Raw genomic sequence first — 19,118 nt, 5'->3', positions numbered from 1 at the left:
GGTTCAGAAAAGATTTACAAGGATGTTGCCAGGGTTGGAGGATTTGAGCTATAGGGAGAGGCTGAACAGGCTGGGGCTGTTTTCCCTGTAGTGTTGAAGGCTGAAGGGTGACCTTATAGAGGTTGACAAAATTATGAGGGGCATGGATAGGATAAATAGACAAAGTCTTTTCCCTGGGGTCGGGGAGTCCAGAACTAGAGGGGAAAGATATAAAAGAGATCTCAGGGGCAACTTTTTCCACACAGAGGGTGGTACGTGTCTGGAATGAGCTGCCAGAGGATGTGGTGGAGGCTGGTACAATTGCAACATTTAAGAGGCATTTGGATGGGTATATGAATAGGAAGGGTTTGGAGGGATATGGGCTGGGTGCTGGCAGGTGGGACTAGATTGGGTTGGGATATCTAGCTGGCAGGGATGGGTTGGACCGAGATGTCTGTTTCCATGTTGTACATCTCTATGACTCTAAGTCACTGAAAGCTAGAACACTGGAATAACAAACAATTCCCAAAGCAAATGTGTTACACTTTGAGAAATTGATAAAGTTTGAAAGGACCAAATGGCCTAAGAGCCGCAAAGTACCTTTGAAAACCTTGAACTTACGAAAATACCAGTCTTTCTCTTTTCAGCACAAAGATAAAGATGAGAAAATTATTTTATTGTAAAGTTGAAGTAAAAATCAACAAAATTGCATCAAAGATTACTGAGGTACCACCTATATGATTTGACCATTTCTAAGCAAGTTCTTCTTGCCGAATTGAACCACCTGCTTTTCCAATAATCTAGAAAAATTCACTCTTTTGCATTAAGATGGTCACAGCCTTAGCCCTCATTGTTTGAATACATTTATTCTTCCCAATTGCCTCCTTATCTAATTGGGGCACCATGGTGGCTCAGTAATTAGTACTGCTGCCTCACAGCACTAGGGACCCAGGTTCAATTCTATCCTTGAATGACTGTCTGTGTGGAGTTTGCATATTCTCCCCGTGTCTGCATGGGTTTCTACCGGGTGCTTCCCCCCACAGTCCAACGATGTGCACATTAGGTGGATTGGCCGTGCTAAACTGGCCATAGTGTCCAGTGATGTATAGGTTAGGTGGGTTAGCCACAGGAAATACAGGATTACAGGGATACAGGAGGGTGAGTCTGAGTGGGATGTTCTTCGGAGGGTTGGTGTGGGCTGCTTCCACACTGTAGGGATTTTACGATTCTAAAGGACTTATTTTTGTTATATCTCTATAAATGCTACTATGTCAATGATCAATGTTATTGCTTAAATAGTGACTGGTGTGGGCAATTCTGCCACAAAGGCCTCCAGGAATATCAGGGTCTACTTGGATCTTACAATGCACATGTACTTTCTCCCAAGAATCGCTGGATATTGATTAAAGTCGGACTAATTTTTCCCTTGTCTAGATCAGAGATGCTGAAGCTCTGGCACACTGATTCACTAACAGAGTACAATCCAGTGCTGAAACCTGGGCTCAGGATCTATGTTGGAAATGTGTTGCTGGAAAAGCGCAGCAGGTCAGGCAGCATCCAGGGAACAGGAGAATCGACGTTTCGGGCATAAGCCCTTCTTCAGGATCTATGTGAGTGATCTACAAATCATTTAGAAAGCAAAAAGAAAATCCACGTCATTGAAAGAATGTTATTGTCACAGCAAGCTTCAATAATGAATGTTCTTCAGCAAATTTTCTAAACACTGGAAGTACATATTTTGGCACCAATGTTTCGACATGTTACCTTTATGAAAATCTAAAAGGAATAAGAAACAAATCAGTTGCAAATGTGGCTTGCGAGGCAGTGTTTACACACAGCTGGTTCCCAGTGCACCACTTACCATGGTGGGGAAAATTGGCATTACTGTCGTGCTTTCATTTTGATATTATTACTTATTCATAAAAGGAGAAACCAAATTAGATGGCTTTGAGCCAAGTATGGACATCAGCTCAATGCAAGCTGATGGACATCAGCTTTTACAAATGCAAGGCTCTTTGGTCAGATTTCCATTCAGTTCACCAACCTAGCTGCCATTTGAGACTAGAATATTTTCATCTTACCTTAGTTGGTGCATGATAGCAGGGCATCTGAAACCATTGCTTCTTTCTGTTCATTATAAGGGTTGCTGTTAAGAAGATGATGATTGCCAGCAATATAGCTGCCAGAACCCATGCTGCTGACTGGTAGATTACAGCCATCTCAGTTTGCTGGGGAGGAACATCAGTAACTTCTGTAATGATGCAAGAAGAAAAATGCACAAGAAAGAAATAAATCATGTTTGGTAAACTGAACCAGCCAACTGTAGGCAAAAAAAAGTCAAAAATTATTTCAGTCAGAGGCTGTGTCTAGCTTTGTCCAAATCTCTTCTTCCAATATACTTCACAGTCCCTTATCGATTGTTGCAGAGTGCACTGGACCTGGCAACTCTTAAAAGCATCACCAACAAGCTTTCACAAGCATTCTGAGGAAGGGTCACTGGACCCGAAAAGTTAACTCTGCTTTCTCTGCACAAATGCTGTCAAACCTGCTGAGCCTTTCCCAGCAATTTTTGTTTTTGTTTTCCGTCCCAAGCCTGCAAGCCAACCCGGGCCTGAGGGCAAGGGCAGCAGGTACGAGGGAGATCACATGCCACCCCAAAATGGACAAGTGCCATTGTTTCTTCAGGGTTTTGACTCAGTGACCATGAAACTCCCCATCCAAGAGCAGTGAGGGGATCGCATTGCCACACGGACTGCAGTAGTTCATGAAATCTGCTTACCACCACCTTTCCCGAAGCTACACAGATGGCCATTAAGAGCTGACCTTACATGCAACACCCATAAAATCACTAACATTTTTAGATTAATTCTGTGGGTTAACAGCTTAATAAGATCTTGGCCATGGTGAGGTACAGTTGAAAAGTTGTGTTTTATATTATCATTGTTTCCTTTGGGAATATATGTTAAAACAATGAACAAAAGCTGTCCTGCTATAATACCATGAATAAAAATTGATTGAATAAACTGGAACCTTTAAATTAGTTAAATAAAAAGCATCTTTTTTGACACTGTGCAAACAGAACATGGAATGACAGCCTACAGAAACTCTATGTATATATGCTCATGCACGCACATAGCTTGTCACTAATGAGCAATAGATCAGAGCCAAGGAGGCATCCCAGCCAGGATAAATTAATACAGCACTGATCATCACTAAAATCAATCCATTCAATGAGCAATGGGCATCAACAACTTAACAAAGAATAATGTAAAACAGTAGAAATAAGTGGCAAATTAATGGATTTAAAGCCACATCAACAAAATTAATAAAATAATGAAGTAGCAAATTAACAAATTCGTAGTGCAACTGATACTCCACAAATTAATGAATTTTTATTCGTACTTGCACAGGTGAATTATATAAATAACTGGCAACAGGGAATGTAAATTTATGCTTTTGCGCGCACACACACACACACACACACACAGACACAGACACACACAGGTCCTAGAATAAATCAAATAGTGTCACTGAACAAATACCCTTTCTTCTTTCCTTTATTCACTGGTATACCCTGGTGGCCATGACTTTCACTGACAAATTACTCGAGACGTTCATTCAGCTGCCTCTGTTGTATTTTTATCCCCACAGTCAACGTTGTTGTAATTTGTTCTCACTCCTCTGGTACTTGAAGATTACCACCGCTCTTTCCTCAAACCTCACCCTTCCCCACTTTCAACCCTTTGATCAGCCCCATCTCCAACCTTAATTTCCTTCTCCAATGATGTGGAGCATATTTTCACCTCCAAATCCACTCCGTGCCTTTCAGAAACTCTATTCAATCTCAACAATGAGGTTTCCGCACTCAGTGACTAAAATAACTAAAGTCACAGAAAGCACCCTCTATGACTCTGCCCATGACACCCCAACCTCTGCATCCTTTGATGTGGTCAACTTCATATTTATCTAAAGCGTCTACTCCACTACCCAGGACAGTGGGACTGCCCTTGTTTGAGCCACTTATCTATTGAATTACAGTCAAAGCAAAGCCTCTGGCAATGGCATACTGTCCTGACCTTCGTTCTCATCTCCTGGCTCCCTAAAGAAGCCACCGTGGCTTCCCTCCGTTCAAGAGGTTAATGTTCTGTTGTAATGCCTCTCTATATCCCTGGTTAGGTCTCTGAATGGCTGTTCAGAGCATGACTCTTGTACCCTGGCAGCCACCCACTGAGACTGGAATCAGCCTGAAGAGGATTTGGCACTTTAATCTCTTGCAGAATGAAGACATTTTCCAATCCCCTGTTTTCAGTGCACAAACACCCTCTGTACCATTACTGGCTACTGTCTGAGTCTGTTGCTGAATTGTCATTTTGTTACAGATAGACTTGATTCATCCAAAGCTCTCCTCACAGATTTGCCTTTGAACTGTATTCTACATTTCAGTTCATCTGAATGTCTACTGTCTGTCATCTACATTATTCAATATCCTGGTCACCCCTGTACTTCCTGTTCATCAAATTCTCAAAATTAAAATTCCCATCTTCCTGTTTAAATACTTCCATGGCCTTAACCCTCCGTATTTCTGTAAACTCCTCTCGCCAACAACCCTCTAAGAGTTCTATGCTCCTCCCAAGTCTTGTGCTCGGCTGAAGGTTGGGTAACTGGGGACCTGGAGGAGAAAGTGAGGACTGCAGATGCTGGAGATCAGAGCTGAAAATGTGTTGCTGGAAAAGCGCAGCAGGTCAGGCAGTATCCAAGGAGCAGGAGAATCGACGTTTCGGGTATGAGCCTTTCTTCAGGACTGGGGACCTGACCTCAAGATCTACCTTATTATTACCTTTCTCCAAATAGTATAAAAATACAGGTAATATGAAAAGTGTATGGGACAGCAAAAGGTGACCTTAAAGCTACATAACACCAGATATTCCTCAGCTCAGCTTCTTTCAGAGGGTTTTCTCCAGTTAGAGGAATCTCTTCAATATGATTTAGATTTAGATTTCATTGTCATGTGTACTCCAAGTACAGAAGTACAGGTGTACCGTGAGAAGTGTATAATGTTGCCACACACGACGGCATCAGAGATACCCAGATATAAAAACCAACTTAGGAACAAAGTTTAAAAAGTTAAGTATTACCTTCACAGAATAAATAGAAAAGTAAAGAAATAAGGTAATAGTTAACATGAAAGTCCTTCTTCACATAAACCAGAAAAATAAAGGAATAAAGTTAAAAGCTCACAACAGCCTTTGATGAAAATGGATGTTGCTCTGGAATGTCTCACTACCTGATTTTGACCAGGTCACTTGAGGAGATAGAATGAAGACAATGGTCATCGATTTAAACAAAAGGGAACAGTCACAACATGAGCATGCAATGCCAACCACTGCCACCATGTGGTCAGACAGACAGGTGGACCATCTTCCTCTTCTGACTGGTCTACAGGGCAACAAAGTAGTACAGGTCGTTCTGCTATAACTTGCATTTCATTAACACTGTAACACGATTGATGAATTGGGGACACTTCTAAAGTGTGAAGTTTTAAAGTGTGCATTGGGTATAACGTGGATCCGGCCCCATTAGTTTAAATAGTGCTGCTATTGCACAGTTTTCTTATAACACGGGATTGCATGAGAACAGAACTACGTTATAGCAGAGCTGACTGTAACTTGCTGCTTGAAAGCGATCAAGAACAATCTACATTAGTGCCATAGACCTTGTTATGAACACGACGGGGAGACTCAGGAAAATGGGTGTTCCCCCTGATCCAAAGATATTTTGCCTTTTCCTGCCCAAGTCCTTATGACATTCTCTGAATGGATCTTAATGCAGTTTTCAGCATTAACCCCTTCAGAACCATCACCTTATACAACAATATATCAATGTAATTTTTAATTGCTGGTCTAGAAGTGCATTGTTATCCTTTTACATTCAGTAGGGAATTATTAGAGTGAAAGAGAATAGAACGAGAAAATTCAAATAAAAGTGGAAGGGAATAAACAAACAAATAAATTAGCCAAGATCAAATCATCACTTGATGAGATGATTAGAGATTTGTTTAAGAGGCAGTATGCTCAGCTGTTTACTTCAAGGATATTACCATTATGGAGGATGAATTGGACTAGTCTAAAATGGAAACAATTTCAACACTGCTGCAACAATAGCAGAAACATAATAAACTTCTTAAAAATTACCTGTGATAAAAGGCAGGTCAGGTTGAGCAGACAATGTGAGTAGCTCTTTGTCCTTTAGTTCAGTCGAGTTTTCCAATAAAACAGCAACAGTCTCTGTTGTCAGTGAAGAAACTGTAGGTACGTCTTCAAAGAAATGGAAAGGCCAACAGTCAATGAAACAACACTGTCCAGAAAGAGCAAAACCACTGAGCATCTACTAGTTCTACATTTTTGGGGGGATTTTGTCCATGATAATCAACGCTCTCTCAAATTCACTGACAGAGGTGGAGTAATTTTACAGCAAGTTTTGGCAGGATGAGCTAATTTATTTTAATGAGTTAATCTGGCTTCCAGCTGCTAATCCATTTCTTCCTAGAGGCAGAGCACTCCAAATGAAGAGGCAGATTGGATTTTGTGTTCACTGGCAAATTTTAACTGCGCCAAGGACTAAATGAACCAACTGTTTTCAGTGCATGAGTATAAATCCATTCCAAACCAAATCTCTGTCTCCTATCACTTTGGCTAGAGAAACCAAAGGCCTTGGGGAGAGGAGATATTTTAATTTCCTTTCAATTAGTTGAAACAAAATTATTTTCAATCATATAACTAAATTAAAACAATGGGTACCAATAGCAAAGTGAACGTTATAATATGCCAAAATGCAGACAGCAAAAAAATTTTGGGATATATGCTGTTTTTTGATCCAACCACCAATACACTGCTGAACTACACATACTGTACATCTTTACACTTTTACCTGAATGTCTGATATTACTACACCTCATACTTGAACAGAATTGATAGTAAATAGATATATTTGAGCAACATTCTATTGCCTGGAGGATGCACCTGTAACCTTCTAGTTATGAAGACTGAACTGCAGACTATGGCACTGAATTTTATTAATTGACATAGCAAGTTAGAAGTTCGAAGGAAGTCAGGCAAAATTGTTTACCTAAATGTAGCAGGCCTGTGGACCAGGTTAGTGTAAATGACAGTAATGTAACTATATAGTTTAGTTTAAGAGGCAGATATTCCTAGACAGAGAGAAATTAGGAATTAAGACAGCAACTTCATCAAATGTCTCAAAAGTGATGACTATTTTTAATTATGCCAATAGTCCTCTGCACATGTGCAGTATTGCAAAATGCAAGAAACTGAGAATGCCCCATTCTGTTCTCAACATGTCTTACAAGTTCAGAGTGAAGAAGAAAAGATGGTTAACTGAAACCTTTCATTTCTGATTTGTGGCATCTGATGATTTAAAGGTTTCTTTAAAATTTGCCCGTTTCTAAATGCTTCCTCATATTAAGAGTGACATGCCAAAATCACATTTCTTGAGCAGACCGGAAAATGTAGCAATAAAATTCTAAATTAGGAGAAATTAATAGTTCACATCATGAAAGAATTTGTCACAAACCAACTTTCTGCAAGACGTTCTTTGGAGGCAAGATATATCCTGCTTTTAGACATTATTTTCAAACGATTATGCTGTCTGCACTAATTCCTCTTTACTGAGATGAATTCACTTTCAACCATTAAGACAAGGATAAACATGTAACTGCACCATATGGATAAGTGGCACCAATTTTTGCAAGAGGATAATTATGTTCACCATAGCCTGACATTCCATATGGATCACTTGTTCTATTTAATCCATAAAATGCATCTGATTTGAGAAGTAACTTTTCATGGTATAGAAACAATTATTTTCTTACCCAGACAATATGGGCAACATTGTCCTTTTCGTAGAACTGGCAGCCTGCATAATGCAGCTGTACATGTCTGAGAGAAACATTGAATGGCACCATCACCACATATGCAGCTCGTGCAGGCATTGGGCTTCCAAGACTCTCCAACTAACAGGATATCACCATCATTAGACATGCAATATCCAGACTCGCTGCTGTTGATAGGCAATAGTGCTTTCAACTGATCTTCTATCATGGAAATGTGAAGAAATATAAATTAGGCTCAGGCACTAAGAACATCTTACAGATAAAACAGAGAGGGTGACATGTACTGAACAGGCTGACAAAATAATCGGATGAAAGTGGTACATAAATTTCACCAAATATTAATGATAATAACATCAAAGGGTGAGTTGCTGAATGGGGGAATTCGTTCTGAAGGGATGCAGAAACACAAACAGAACCCGTATAAACGCAGAAAATATTGTTGTCAAACTTAATAACCAATGAAATTATTCAATGAAAGAAGTTGCTCTAATGTCCAATTTGAAGTGAATCATTCTCTTCATAAATTCAACATGTAACCAGCATAAGCAAGGTGGTATGTCTGTTTGCTGCACTAAACCTGTAATTTTTCAAATTATATTTCCCTTTAAGTGTTCAATGTAGCTGCATTTCAACCACACTGTCGTTCCAAGTTTTGAGGGACATTTACATTTATTTCAGGAAAATAATATATGCATCCCTTATAAGATGAACATTGTTATGCACATTTCTCAGCAAGTAATTTATTTTACACATTTCTTGGAAATATACGCAGGAATTTATTTTAAGGCTATTATTTAGCGATTGATTTTCTGAGGGATGGCAATCTTATGCCAATCCTTTTTTGTTGGTGACAGAAAGGAGCTCCACATTTCAGAGAAAAGATTCAGTTTTAGGCTCGCTCAGAAATGCAGAGCCGTACTTCCATTCTGACAGCTCTGTTGAAGCAAGCTGTGTCCCTTTTTGCAGCAGTCAGCTGCGGTATTCAGAAATATAAAAGATGTTTTTACAGTTGCTGTCAAATGCTAATCATGCTTGACAAATCTGTTGGAATTCTATGAAGATGAAACTAGTAGAGTTGACAAGGGGGAGCTAGTTGATGTGGTATATTTGGACTTTCAGAAAGCATTTGACAAAGTGCCAAGTAAGAGATTGTTGTGCAAGGTTGAAGCACATGAGATTGGGGACATGTTTTGAGAAGGATAGAAAACTGGTTGGCAGAGAGAAAACAAAGTGTAGCAATTAATGGGTCTTTTTCAATTTGCAGCCAGTAACTAGTGGGGTCCCAAAGGGATCGGTGCTAGGATCTAGCTTTTTACAACACATATTAATGATTTGGATGAGGGAACAAAATGTAACATCTCAAAGTTTGCAGATGATAGCACATTGGGTGGGAGGATGTGATGAGGATGCAGAGATTGGGTGAGTGGGCAAATGCAGGTTAATTTGGATAAATGCGAAGTTATTCACTTTGGAAGCAAAAACAAGGCGGCAGATTACAACCTGAATGGCTGTAAATTGGGATAGAGGAGTGGGCAGCGAGACCTAGGTGTCCTTGTGGACCAGTCGCTGAAGGTAAGCATGTAGGTAAGCATGCAGGTGCAGCAGGCAGTAATGAAGGCAAATGGTATGTTGGCCTTCATTGTGACAGGTTGAGTACAGGAGCAGGGATGTGTTGTTGCAGTTATACAGAGTGTTGGTGATGTCACACCTAGAGTATTGTGTGCAGTTCTGGTCTCCTTTTCTGAGGAAGGTTGCTCTTGCTCTCGAGGGAGTGCAGTGAAGGTCTACCAGGCTGATTCCGGGGATGGCAGGACTGATGTAGGAGGGAAGATTGACTAGGTTAGGATTGCTTTCACTGGAGTTCAGACGAGGGGGTTGGAATCTCAGAGACTTAGAAAATTCTACCAGGACTGGACAGGGTAGATGCAGGGAGGCTGTTCCCAATGGTGGGTCCATCCAGAACCAGAGGTCACAATCTGAGGATTTGGGGTAGATCACTTAGGACAGAGATGAGGAGACATGTCTTCACCCAAAGTGTGGTGAGCCTGTGGAATTCATTACCACAGGAAGCAGTTGGTGCCAAAACACAATGTATTCAAGAGGTGGTTAGATATAGAACTTGTGGAGAATTGGATCAAAGGTTATGGGAGAAAGCAGGATGAAGTTATTGAGTTGGACGATCAGCCTTGACCATGATGAATGGCGGAGCAGGCTTGAAAGGCTGAATACCTACAACTCTGAGATAGTTGCACTTCTCTAATTTTGATCTCTTACACAAACCCAATTTTAAATGCTCTGCCATCGGTGGCTGCGTCAGCACTTGCCTCAGCTCTTGGCTCTGGAAGTCCCACCCCACACCTCTCTGCCTCATTTTTCACCTTTAAGAAAGATTTTAAAACCTACTGCATTATTCAAGCAGTTGTTCATCGGGCACACTATGCTCGAATGTAACTCAGTCTTCCTGAGAAGTAACCTGGGACATGTGATCACGTTGGAGGGCACTGAATAAATATAGAGTGTGTGCCTATCAGGGAGTAAAAACAGCTGGAAAAGGAGGACATTGGCTCCCTTTGCAGGAGTAGCAATGATAAATTAGGGAATTTTCTAGATGGCAAGAAGTTAAGTATGATGGATTTCCAAAAAGACTTGGTGGGGGGGGGGTGCGGTTTGAGCTGCTCAGATCTTTAAAATTGTATGAACAGGTATAAAAAAATCAAGGCGAATAGGATGCCTGCCATTATGTCTAGGAGACAGGAGTACAATAATGCTGCAGAAATTATGCTGCAGCTATACAAAACCCTAAATGGCCTATTCCTATTTCTATGTTCCTAACTCACGGGGTCAGAATTAGCGTTAAAATAATTCAGGCATTCAAGTACTTTTAAAATTAATTCCAAAAATAGTGTAGAATATAGAAAAGCTCAAGATAATTTTACCAACAGCATGATTTCTCAAAAAGCTTCACAGAAGTAACAAAACAGCATGATTTGAAATAGCTGCCATGAACTTCCTAAGAGGCACAATGTGCCGAGGGAAACACTGTTGCTCAGTAACAAACTCTTCCAGAATCATAGCATTCATACAGTTTGGAAGGAGGCCATTCAGCCCACCAAGTCCTCACCGACCCTCGTAACCCCACATTTCCCACAGCCAATCTATCTAACCTAGACTCAATGCACAATTAGGTATGGGCAATCCACCTAAATTTGGACTGTGGGAGGAAACCGCAGCACCCAGAGGAAACGCACGTGGACATGGGGAGAATGTGCAAACTCCACACTGTCGCCTGAGGCTGGAATCGAACCTGGGTCTCTGGCGCTGTGAGGCAGCAGTGCTAACGACTGAGCTGCCCAGAAAGTCTTTGCTCCCTCCAAAATAGTAGCATCACAATGTTTGTTTCATGCACTTTAAAATAGACTTACTTGAGGCAAAATGGTTACATAGATGGTATTATAAATATATCATTCTTTGTGGCTATTTTGCCTTGATGAGTCACTGTGGTTTCACAATTAAACGCACAATGAAGTTCTGCACGTTCTCTCCCTGCAGTCCATCTACACTTCTAGATTACGCAATTAAATGGCACGGCGGGTCTTCCTACAGCAATCAGACTGCAGTGGTTGAAGAAGCCAGCACACCACCACCATAAAGTCATACAGCACTAAACAGGCCCTTCGGCCTGTCACGTCTGTGCCAGCTTAGCTACACTAATCCTACTTTCCAGCACTCAGTCCTTAGCCTTGAATATTATGACATTTCTAGTGCTTTTTTAAAAGTTGTGAAGTTTCCCACTTCTCCTGACCTCCCAGGACAACGATGGGCAGACAATAAATCTTGGCCCAGCCAGTGGCGCCCACATCTCATGAATGAATTTAAAAAAATTACAATGGTGAACCAAATGTTAACAGTGAAGAGATTCAAATGCACAAATAAAAGTAAAACACATAATAGATTAGCTCATGTGCACAGGGATTCATGCAGAAAGGCACTGCTTCAGTCATAATTATTTCCAATATTCACTCTAAGCTATGTGGCAGTGCGATTGCTCCAAAGATCTGTCATGCCAGAGCGCCAAAGCTGGTCCCAGCATTGATTTCCGGCTTCAGAAGTTGTTGCCACGCACAGAGGATAAAGAAAGAGAACATAGGTTATTTGCTGATAAGATCACCCCAATGATTGAAGCAATATTTACATCCTAAACCCCTCTTCTCTCCGTGGTCACGTACCTGGACATGTCAGACAGCAAGCCCCTGATTCCTTGATTGGTGCTTGGCAGAGGAGAGGTGGGCACACCTCAGTGTCACAGAGCACACGCCCACTGTGGCACGTACATTGCGTGCAAGTGTCAAGGTTCCAGGTTTCACCCTCCAAATAGTATTCACCTCCTGGGGCTTGACATACACTGAGGTCAAAGGTATCAGGCTGCCCACTGCCTGCCTCATCTGTGAAAATAAATTAAAAAGTTACGTTTGTGGAGAACCTGCTGCAAAACATCACAACCTGCGCACCACCTTTGGTGATGTCAGCTGCAACTCGATGATTGCACTCTTGCCCCTGAGTAAGGAGGCCAGGGGTTCAAGTTCCACTCCAGGCAGTTGAGCACAAATTGAGGCTGACACTGGAGTGTAGCCGTCAGGAACTGTCAAAGCCACCGCCTTATGGACAAGTCATTATATTGTGGTTTGCTCTACTCCTTCAGGCAACATTAAAAAAAACTCACTACACCATTTAAAGAAGAAGAAATCAATAGTGTTTTCTCCAGTGACCTGGCCAATATTTATCACACAGTTGTGTCATTATCTGGTTATTATAACATTTCTGTTGATGAAAGCTTACTTCTGCTACATTATCCACATTAGAACCATAACTTTGTGATCACAGGAGCTTATGAAAACCGCTATATAAATTAAATTTCTCTCTCGTGTTTCAAGACCCGTCACACAATGCGGCAGTTAAAGATCCAAATAAATCAGGGAAGGGTCAGAAAATTTGATTGAAGCCACAGTTAAGGACCTAGATTTTCAGTATCTTCTCAAGACAAGAAAAGATGCAACCAAGGCAGAGTGGTATGATAAAGCAGAACAGGTACAGGGGCTACTGAGATGAATGTGATGATTGGGAAAACAGAGAATATATAGTAGGAAAACAGGTTTGGAAGATCAGAGTGAGAGCTGGACCGTGAGGCTGGGAGAGGTTACAAAGGGGAGATATCAAGGCCACAGGAGATTTTCAATGGCAATGATTATTTTGAACTCAACGTTGTTGAAAATCAGAGACAATCATGTAAAGAGTATTAATCCAATTAGTGAGCAGGACTAAGTAAATACTCTGGTAGTGGAGTTCTTTGTGTTAGCTAGTTTAAGGGAAAAGTGTCACTGTGCATTTGGAAGATGCTCTTACACTGAAGAGCAATATGTCGGGAACATGAAAATTATGGATATATGCAGCTATGGAAGGATGTTTGGGGCATTCTGCACATGACTGTGCAGCTACAGGTGCAGGAGCTATTTTGGATGTTCTGAGCACATTGCAACAGGTCAGAAATTAATCTCAAAGCAGAGGCATACAGAGAGAAGAACTCAATGGTTGTTACTAATCATCATTTTCACAAAAAACATAATTGACATAGATTGAGGATAATCTATTATAAACAGGATGACAATTAGCTTGAGCTACCCGAAGTGCTGGAGGGGGTGAGTAAACCATTAGTCGACTCTCTTGTCAAAATAACTTTCTTACTCCATTCAGAATTCAGCCCCTTAAAATGTAATACGTATTTATGTTTTAAAGAACAACAGCGTGCACTTAACGTTAAATCTTCGAAAGGTCACACCACTCACTGGAACACTCACAATAGGAATTAATGACTGTTAATTCATCAAGTCCTATGAAGCAATAACTCACCTTGACAGGTAGGGCAGCAGTGCCCAGCTCTGACCAATGGGCTGAGGCAGTTCGGAACAGGGCATGTAATGAGCACACACATTTCCTTTCCTCCATAACAGTAACAGTCCCTGCAACCATCATGCCAACCTTCTCCTTCCTCATAGCGACGGCCATTAGCAGTCAGACAGAAGCTGGTTACAGGCAGAGGAGTAGTTGTGCTAAGATGTATGTCAGGCTCTGTAAAAGTAACGAAGTGTGGTAATGTAGTAAAATCTAATCATACACAAATATAAAATTCAGCAAGGTTGACACGAACTCAAGTTGTGTTAATGCTCCTTTATTTAGATTCTAAATCGAGGTTCATCTTTTTCTAAATCTACTTTTCCAGTACCTGTAAAGGTCAGTTATTTACATGAGGGATTTGAGTTCTTGAGTTCATCACCAGTGTCATTTATATATCCAAGTTAATTACAACAATAACTGGATGCAGAATATAACAACTTTACTTGGTCTATTTATATTGGCTCCAATTTCAGAACTCATTCTCCTGTTTAACATTGTCTATAACCAGCATAGATTTCTATATTCACTATAAACTGGTTAAACTTTTCATATAAGATCTTTCTTATCGACTGAAAGATTCAATCCAAAACTTATGCAAAAACGTAGGACCCAGAGACTCTTTGTGTGCTCTCCTACTATATTCTATTTTTGATTAAATATAAGTATTTGTTTTCTCTCTAGCCATTGCCACCGTAATGGTGGTGTGTTAGATATCACTCAGAGTTTGAGTTTGCCATTATAGATCAAATTGTAGTTCAAAGCTACAGGCCATGAGAGTAAAGGCTCCAATTTTCTTTCTATCATATGGCTGGCAAGGAATATCTCTTGCTCTAACTATGTGCTACAGTTGTGCATTGGGAAGACTTTCATGGTTGATATTCATACTGTTTGGTCATATTATGAAAGCATTTTCTTGGCCTTCAAGTCTTGAACTGGGAAAGCTTCTGGTTCAGAGGCAAAAATGCTACCCATTGTGCCATAAGTGCTGCAATGTTAACACTGTACACATATACTGTCGTAAAGCGTGCTGGCACATACATTTACAGCTATGATTTTCTGTTGTTATGATTTGCTGATCTGCATGGGTAACATATGAATGTGTTAAAGGAAAGATGACCGCTGTTTGTGCTGGAAGAGGACAAAAAGGGGGTGAGGCACGCCAGTACATTATGAAGTGATCACCACAGATCTGGGAACAGGATGCTCGTCTCTTCAGTAGCATGTACTGAGGGGTCAAGTTAGGTATAAGAAACCAAAGGAGGAAAAATTTACGATGAATGGCTCATAATAAATTGTATAAACCTAAAGATGAGTGCAGATCCTTGTAAAGTTACAAACAAAAGACAATGTAACTTTATTCTGTTACATAGAAGAATCATTGCATGGTATTTTAAAACTTCTTATAACAGTGAAATAGGTAACTGGAATTAGTGAGAAACAGGTTACAGGGTTTGCTTAAATTTTGAATTATTATTGAACAATTTGTTGAGTGACATTTTTGTTATCCATCATTTCAATGAGATGAATGGCTCCTATCCCTCACATCTTGATTAAAACACACAGACACGTGTACATATATGTTACATACCAGATTAAAATATAAACATACATAACAATCTACTCTTTATAAATATACACATATGCACAAAATACCACCTTATTCCAAAACATGCAGCACTGCACACCCTTGTCACTCTGATAACATAAAAGACAGAACAACAAAAACAAACACATAGACACAGAGACAGACAAAAAGTCAGCTTGAACAATGTTTATTTCAGTTACGATTTTTCCTTGATTTTCTCTTATACATTGTTGTACATTTGCATAACTCAATAACATTCTGCAGATTGCAGCAAAAATGCCTGACTGATTACAGGTATCTTCCATGCTAATGACGAAGGTTACTTGACTTATATAACTATACGGAGTAACTTTAAATGTATATGATATCACAGCCATCATTTCTTGTACAAGAGATTTACTAAAATAAAGATTCAATATGGTTTCTATTTTTGCAAATGAAAACTGACTTTGCTTAAAGTGAATGAAGTATATCAAGGTGTTTAGAATACTTCATTGAAATTAAGCACCTTCAAATTCAGATGAGGCTGCAATCTGTATAAATTTATGGTTTTTGATCTATATTGCAACATAAACACTATAAACAATGAGGCAAGGTACGCCATTCTATGAATATGATTACAGTTGACATGCAATATACACACAATAATGAAGCTGAGGATGATGAGCCACATGTTCAAGTCAACAGCATTCACTCAACAAAGAAACAAATCACAACAAGATAGTAATGGCAAGAATGCTGAATGAAAAACATGAGGACAATGGAGGTGGGAGAGGCAGAAAGTGGGAAACAAGAAAATGGAGAATGGGAATGAGATAAGGACATTTCAAGACAGCAAGTGAGAAAAGAATGATAAAATGTGGGAACTTGTTCTCACAGTAACTCTTAAATGAGGTTTCCTTCACTTGAGCATACCACGGAAGAATAGCGGCATGCATTTTTTGTGGCAGTGCCAACAGTGTGGGGAAATGGTGCACCCAGAATTAGAAATGGAATAAAACATACAAAATGTTTGACTACATGGCACCAAGATGCGCATTAAAGGATGTTCAAGCCCCAAGAGTTACTAGCACATTTTCCTGTGGATCAGGGTTTGTCGACAATGGCTACCTGCTTTAGTATTTTCCTATTTAGTGTGGTATGGATGATAGCATCAATTGATAAAACATTTAGTTCCTTCTTCAGGTTCAACACACAGAATGTGTAACTACCACCTTTTCTTATTCCCACAGGGCAAATTTTACTCACACACCAGTACGAAGTCTCAATGCCAGAAGAAAGATTGGCAAGAAGCCTGCTTTAATTGTGGTAAGGTGCCTGTTAAAATTTGGCAGACTGATGCCACAGGCTACATGCTGTCAGGCAATGTGATGCCAGAGCTTTGGCACGTGCCTGCAGTCTGACTGACAAGCTGCCACAAATAAAATGGCATGACGCCTGCTTAAGGTTACAACGACCAGACCTGGAAAGCTAATACTTAGGTCTCTCAATTATGTTGCCAAGGGGATTTGCCTATGAAAACGAGAAACAAGCACAGACAGTTTAGGTCCTCATAGAATTCACACTGCTGAGCTCTGAGCACAGATGAAAAGCATTTGTTTATTCAGATGAATGTTGTGCGTTTTTAGGAATATTTGTAAGTTGCTCCAAGGGAACATAGATGTGTAGTTCTATTAACATTCACTGCATATCATACTCAAACATGCAGCATGTATTTAATATTATGGAAAGATTACTTACAATGTGGAAACAGGCCCTTCGGCCCAACAAGTCCACACCGCCCTGCCGAAGCGCAATCCACCCATACCCCTACATTTACATTTACATTTACCCCTTACCTAACACTACGGGCAATTTAGCATGGCCAATTCACCTGACCTGCACATCTTTGGACTGTGGGAGGAAACCGGAGCACCCGGAGGAAACCCACGCAGACACGGGGAGAACGTGCAAACTCCACACAGTCAGTCGCCTGAGGCGGGTATTGAACCCGGGTCTCTGGCGCTGTGAGGCAGCAGTGCTAACCACTGTGCCACCGTGCCGCCCACTAAGGTATTGAACTGCACTATCATTCTGGTTCACTTCTGCAGGAAAAAGTCCAGAATCAAGAATGGAATTACATTTTGATTAGATTAGATTACTTAGTGTGGAAACAGGCCCTTTTCTCTCGGTTAATAATCAGCAGGATTTCCACTTATCACAACTTTGCAGAAGAAATTTCAGAGAATGTTGATCAAATACCCGACAGCTGAATTGAAAACACTTGGACTGAAGCTGGTGAGAATATAGCACCGCTCCCTTAAATATTGGTTGGCCAAGGGCAGGTCATTGACATCTTGCACTGAAGATTTCAGTGTTGTAGGGGATCCAGAGCACTTAAAACCTGCCTGAACAGGAGTGTCTCTTTGACTAACCAGATTCAAATTTTGTTTACAAACAGCTCAGGGTTGGACTCATGAAGTGCAAATTGAACAGTGAACCTAATGCCAAATTAGGGACAGAAATTAAAACAGCGAGTGGAAGAAAGATCTGATAGAGAGTGTGTGGAAGAAAAGAACTACAACAAAAATAGGATTTTTTTTCTTCGAAAAGATAAAGAAGCTGATCACTTAAACCTGAATGAATGAAGTCTCCACTATGAATGTCAATTTTCAATAGCAGAGATTTGGTTTGGTATTAATGAAGGCTTATTGCAAAATTTATGTTGAAATGGACAAACCTTAAAATTGTTCAGCACAGTCAATAGCACATGATCTTCATGTTTACTCAGTCCATGTGGAAGGGGAGCTGTTATGTTGCACAACTCATGGAGGAGTAAAACATTCAGATGGCAACTTCCAAATTTTCACATTTAGGTATAAATAAGTGCACGCCCTTCACCTCACTGTTAGTTTGAGAGTGAAATATGGCACTTTGTTTTTAGTAATAAGCCTGGATCTGTACTTATTTGATCATTCGGAATCCAATTTGGAATAGATAATTTTCCAACACGCTACAATGTCCTCAATGAAGAAAACTGCTGAGGCTGGTTTCATTTCCTGTAAGTAATTTTGGGTCACTTACCAAATATCAAAAAGACAAACATAATACAGGTTGATTATTTCTTTTAAGGATTAATTTTCTTAAGATTTTTACTTTTAACAAAATGGGATTTTAAACGCAAAGACTCTCAGAGGATCACTTAAGAAGAAATGTTAGACCTGGAAATTGTCTGGAAAAGGAAGGAGTGGCACTCTGAAAGCTAGTGCTTCCAATTAAACCTGTTGTTGTGTGATTTTTAACTTTGTACACCCCAGTCCAACAGGGGCTCCTCCAGGTCATGGAAAAGGAATGACAGACTAGATTAACACACCACCACAACCCTTTCCCTCCCTTAGCTAAGTCAATATGAAAGAGTCCATATTCTGGATTAGTGGTGCTGGAAAAGCACAGCTGTTCAGGTAGCATCCGAGGAGCAGTAAAATAGACGTTTCGGGCAAAAGTCCTTCATCAGGAATACAGGCAGAGTGCCTGAAGGGTGGAGAGATAACACAACCCTTTCCCTCCCTTAGCTAAGTCAATATGAAAGAGTCCATATTCTGGATTAGTGGTGCTGGAAAAGCACAGCTGTTCAGGTAGCATCCGAGGAGCAGTAAAATAGACGTTTCGGGCAAAAGTCCTTCATCAGGAATACAGGCAGAGTGCCTGAAGGGTGGA

At 40.4% G+C, this 19,118-nt stretch overlaps 1 protein-coding gene across 2 annotated transcripts in view; it reads right to left on the bottom strand.

Moving 5' to 3' along the window:
* LOC122553776 (cysteine-rich motor neuron 1 protein-like) overlaps positions 1-19,118 on the bottom strand; it is a 239,509-nt gene that overhangs the window by 5,629 nt on the left and 214,762 nt on the right. For both annotated transcript variants that reach the window (XM_043698087.1, XM_043698088.1), the window contains 5 exons: positions 13,793-14,011; positions 12,115-12,330; positions 7,868-8,089; positions 6,171-6,293; positions 2,061-2,230 (listed from right to left, as the gene is read on the bottom strand). In XM_043698087.1, coding sequence (XP_043554022.1) covers positions 2,061-2,230; positions 6,171-6,293; positions 7,868-8,089; positions 12,115-12,330; positions 13,793-14,011 — 950 coding nt within the window. The remainder of the gene's footprint in view (positions 1-2,060; positions 2,231-6,170; positions 6,294-7,867; positions 8,090-12,114; positions 12,331-13,792; positions 14,012-19,118) is intronic.

The sequence above is a fragment of the Chiloscyllium plagiosum genome, chromosome 10, assembly GCF_004010195.1.
Source record: "Chiloscyllium plagiosum isolate BGI_BamShark_2017 chromosome 10, ASM401019v2, whole genome shotgun sequence".
Taxonomy (NCBI): domain Eukaryota; kingdom Metazoa; phylum Chordata; class Chondrichthyes; order Orectolobiformes; family Hemiscylliidae; genus Chiloscyllium; species Chiloscyllium plagiosum.
This window is presented reverse-complemented; position numbering and strand designations above follow the sequence as displayed.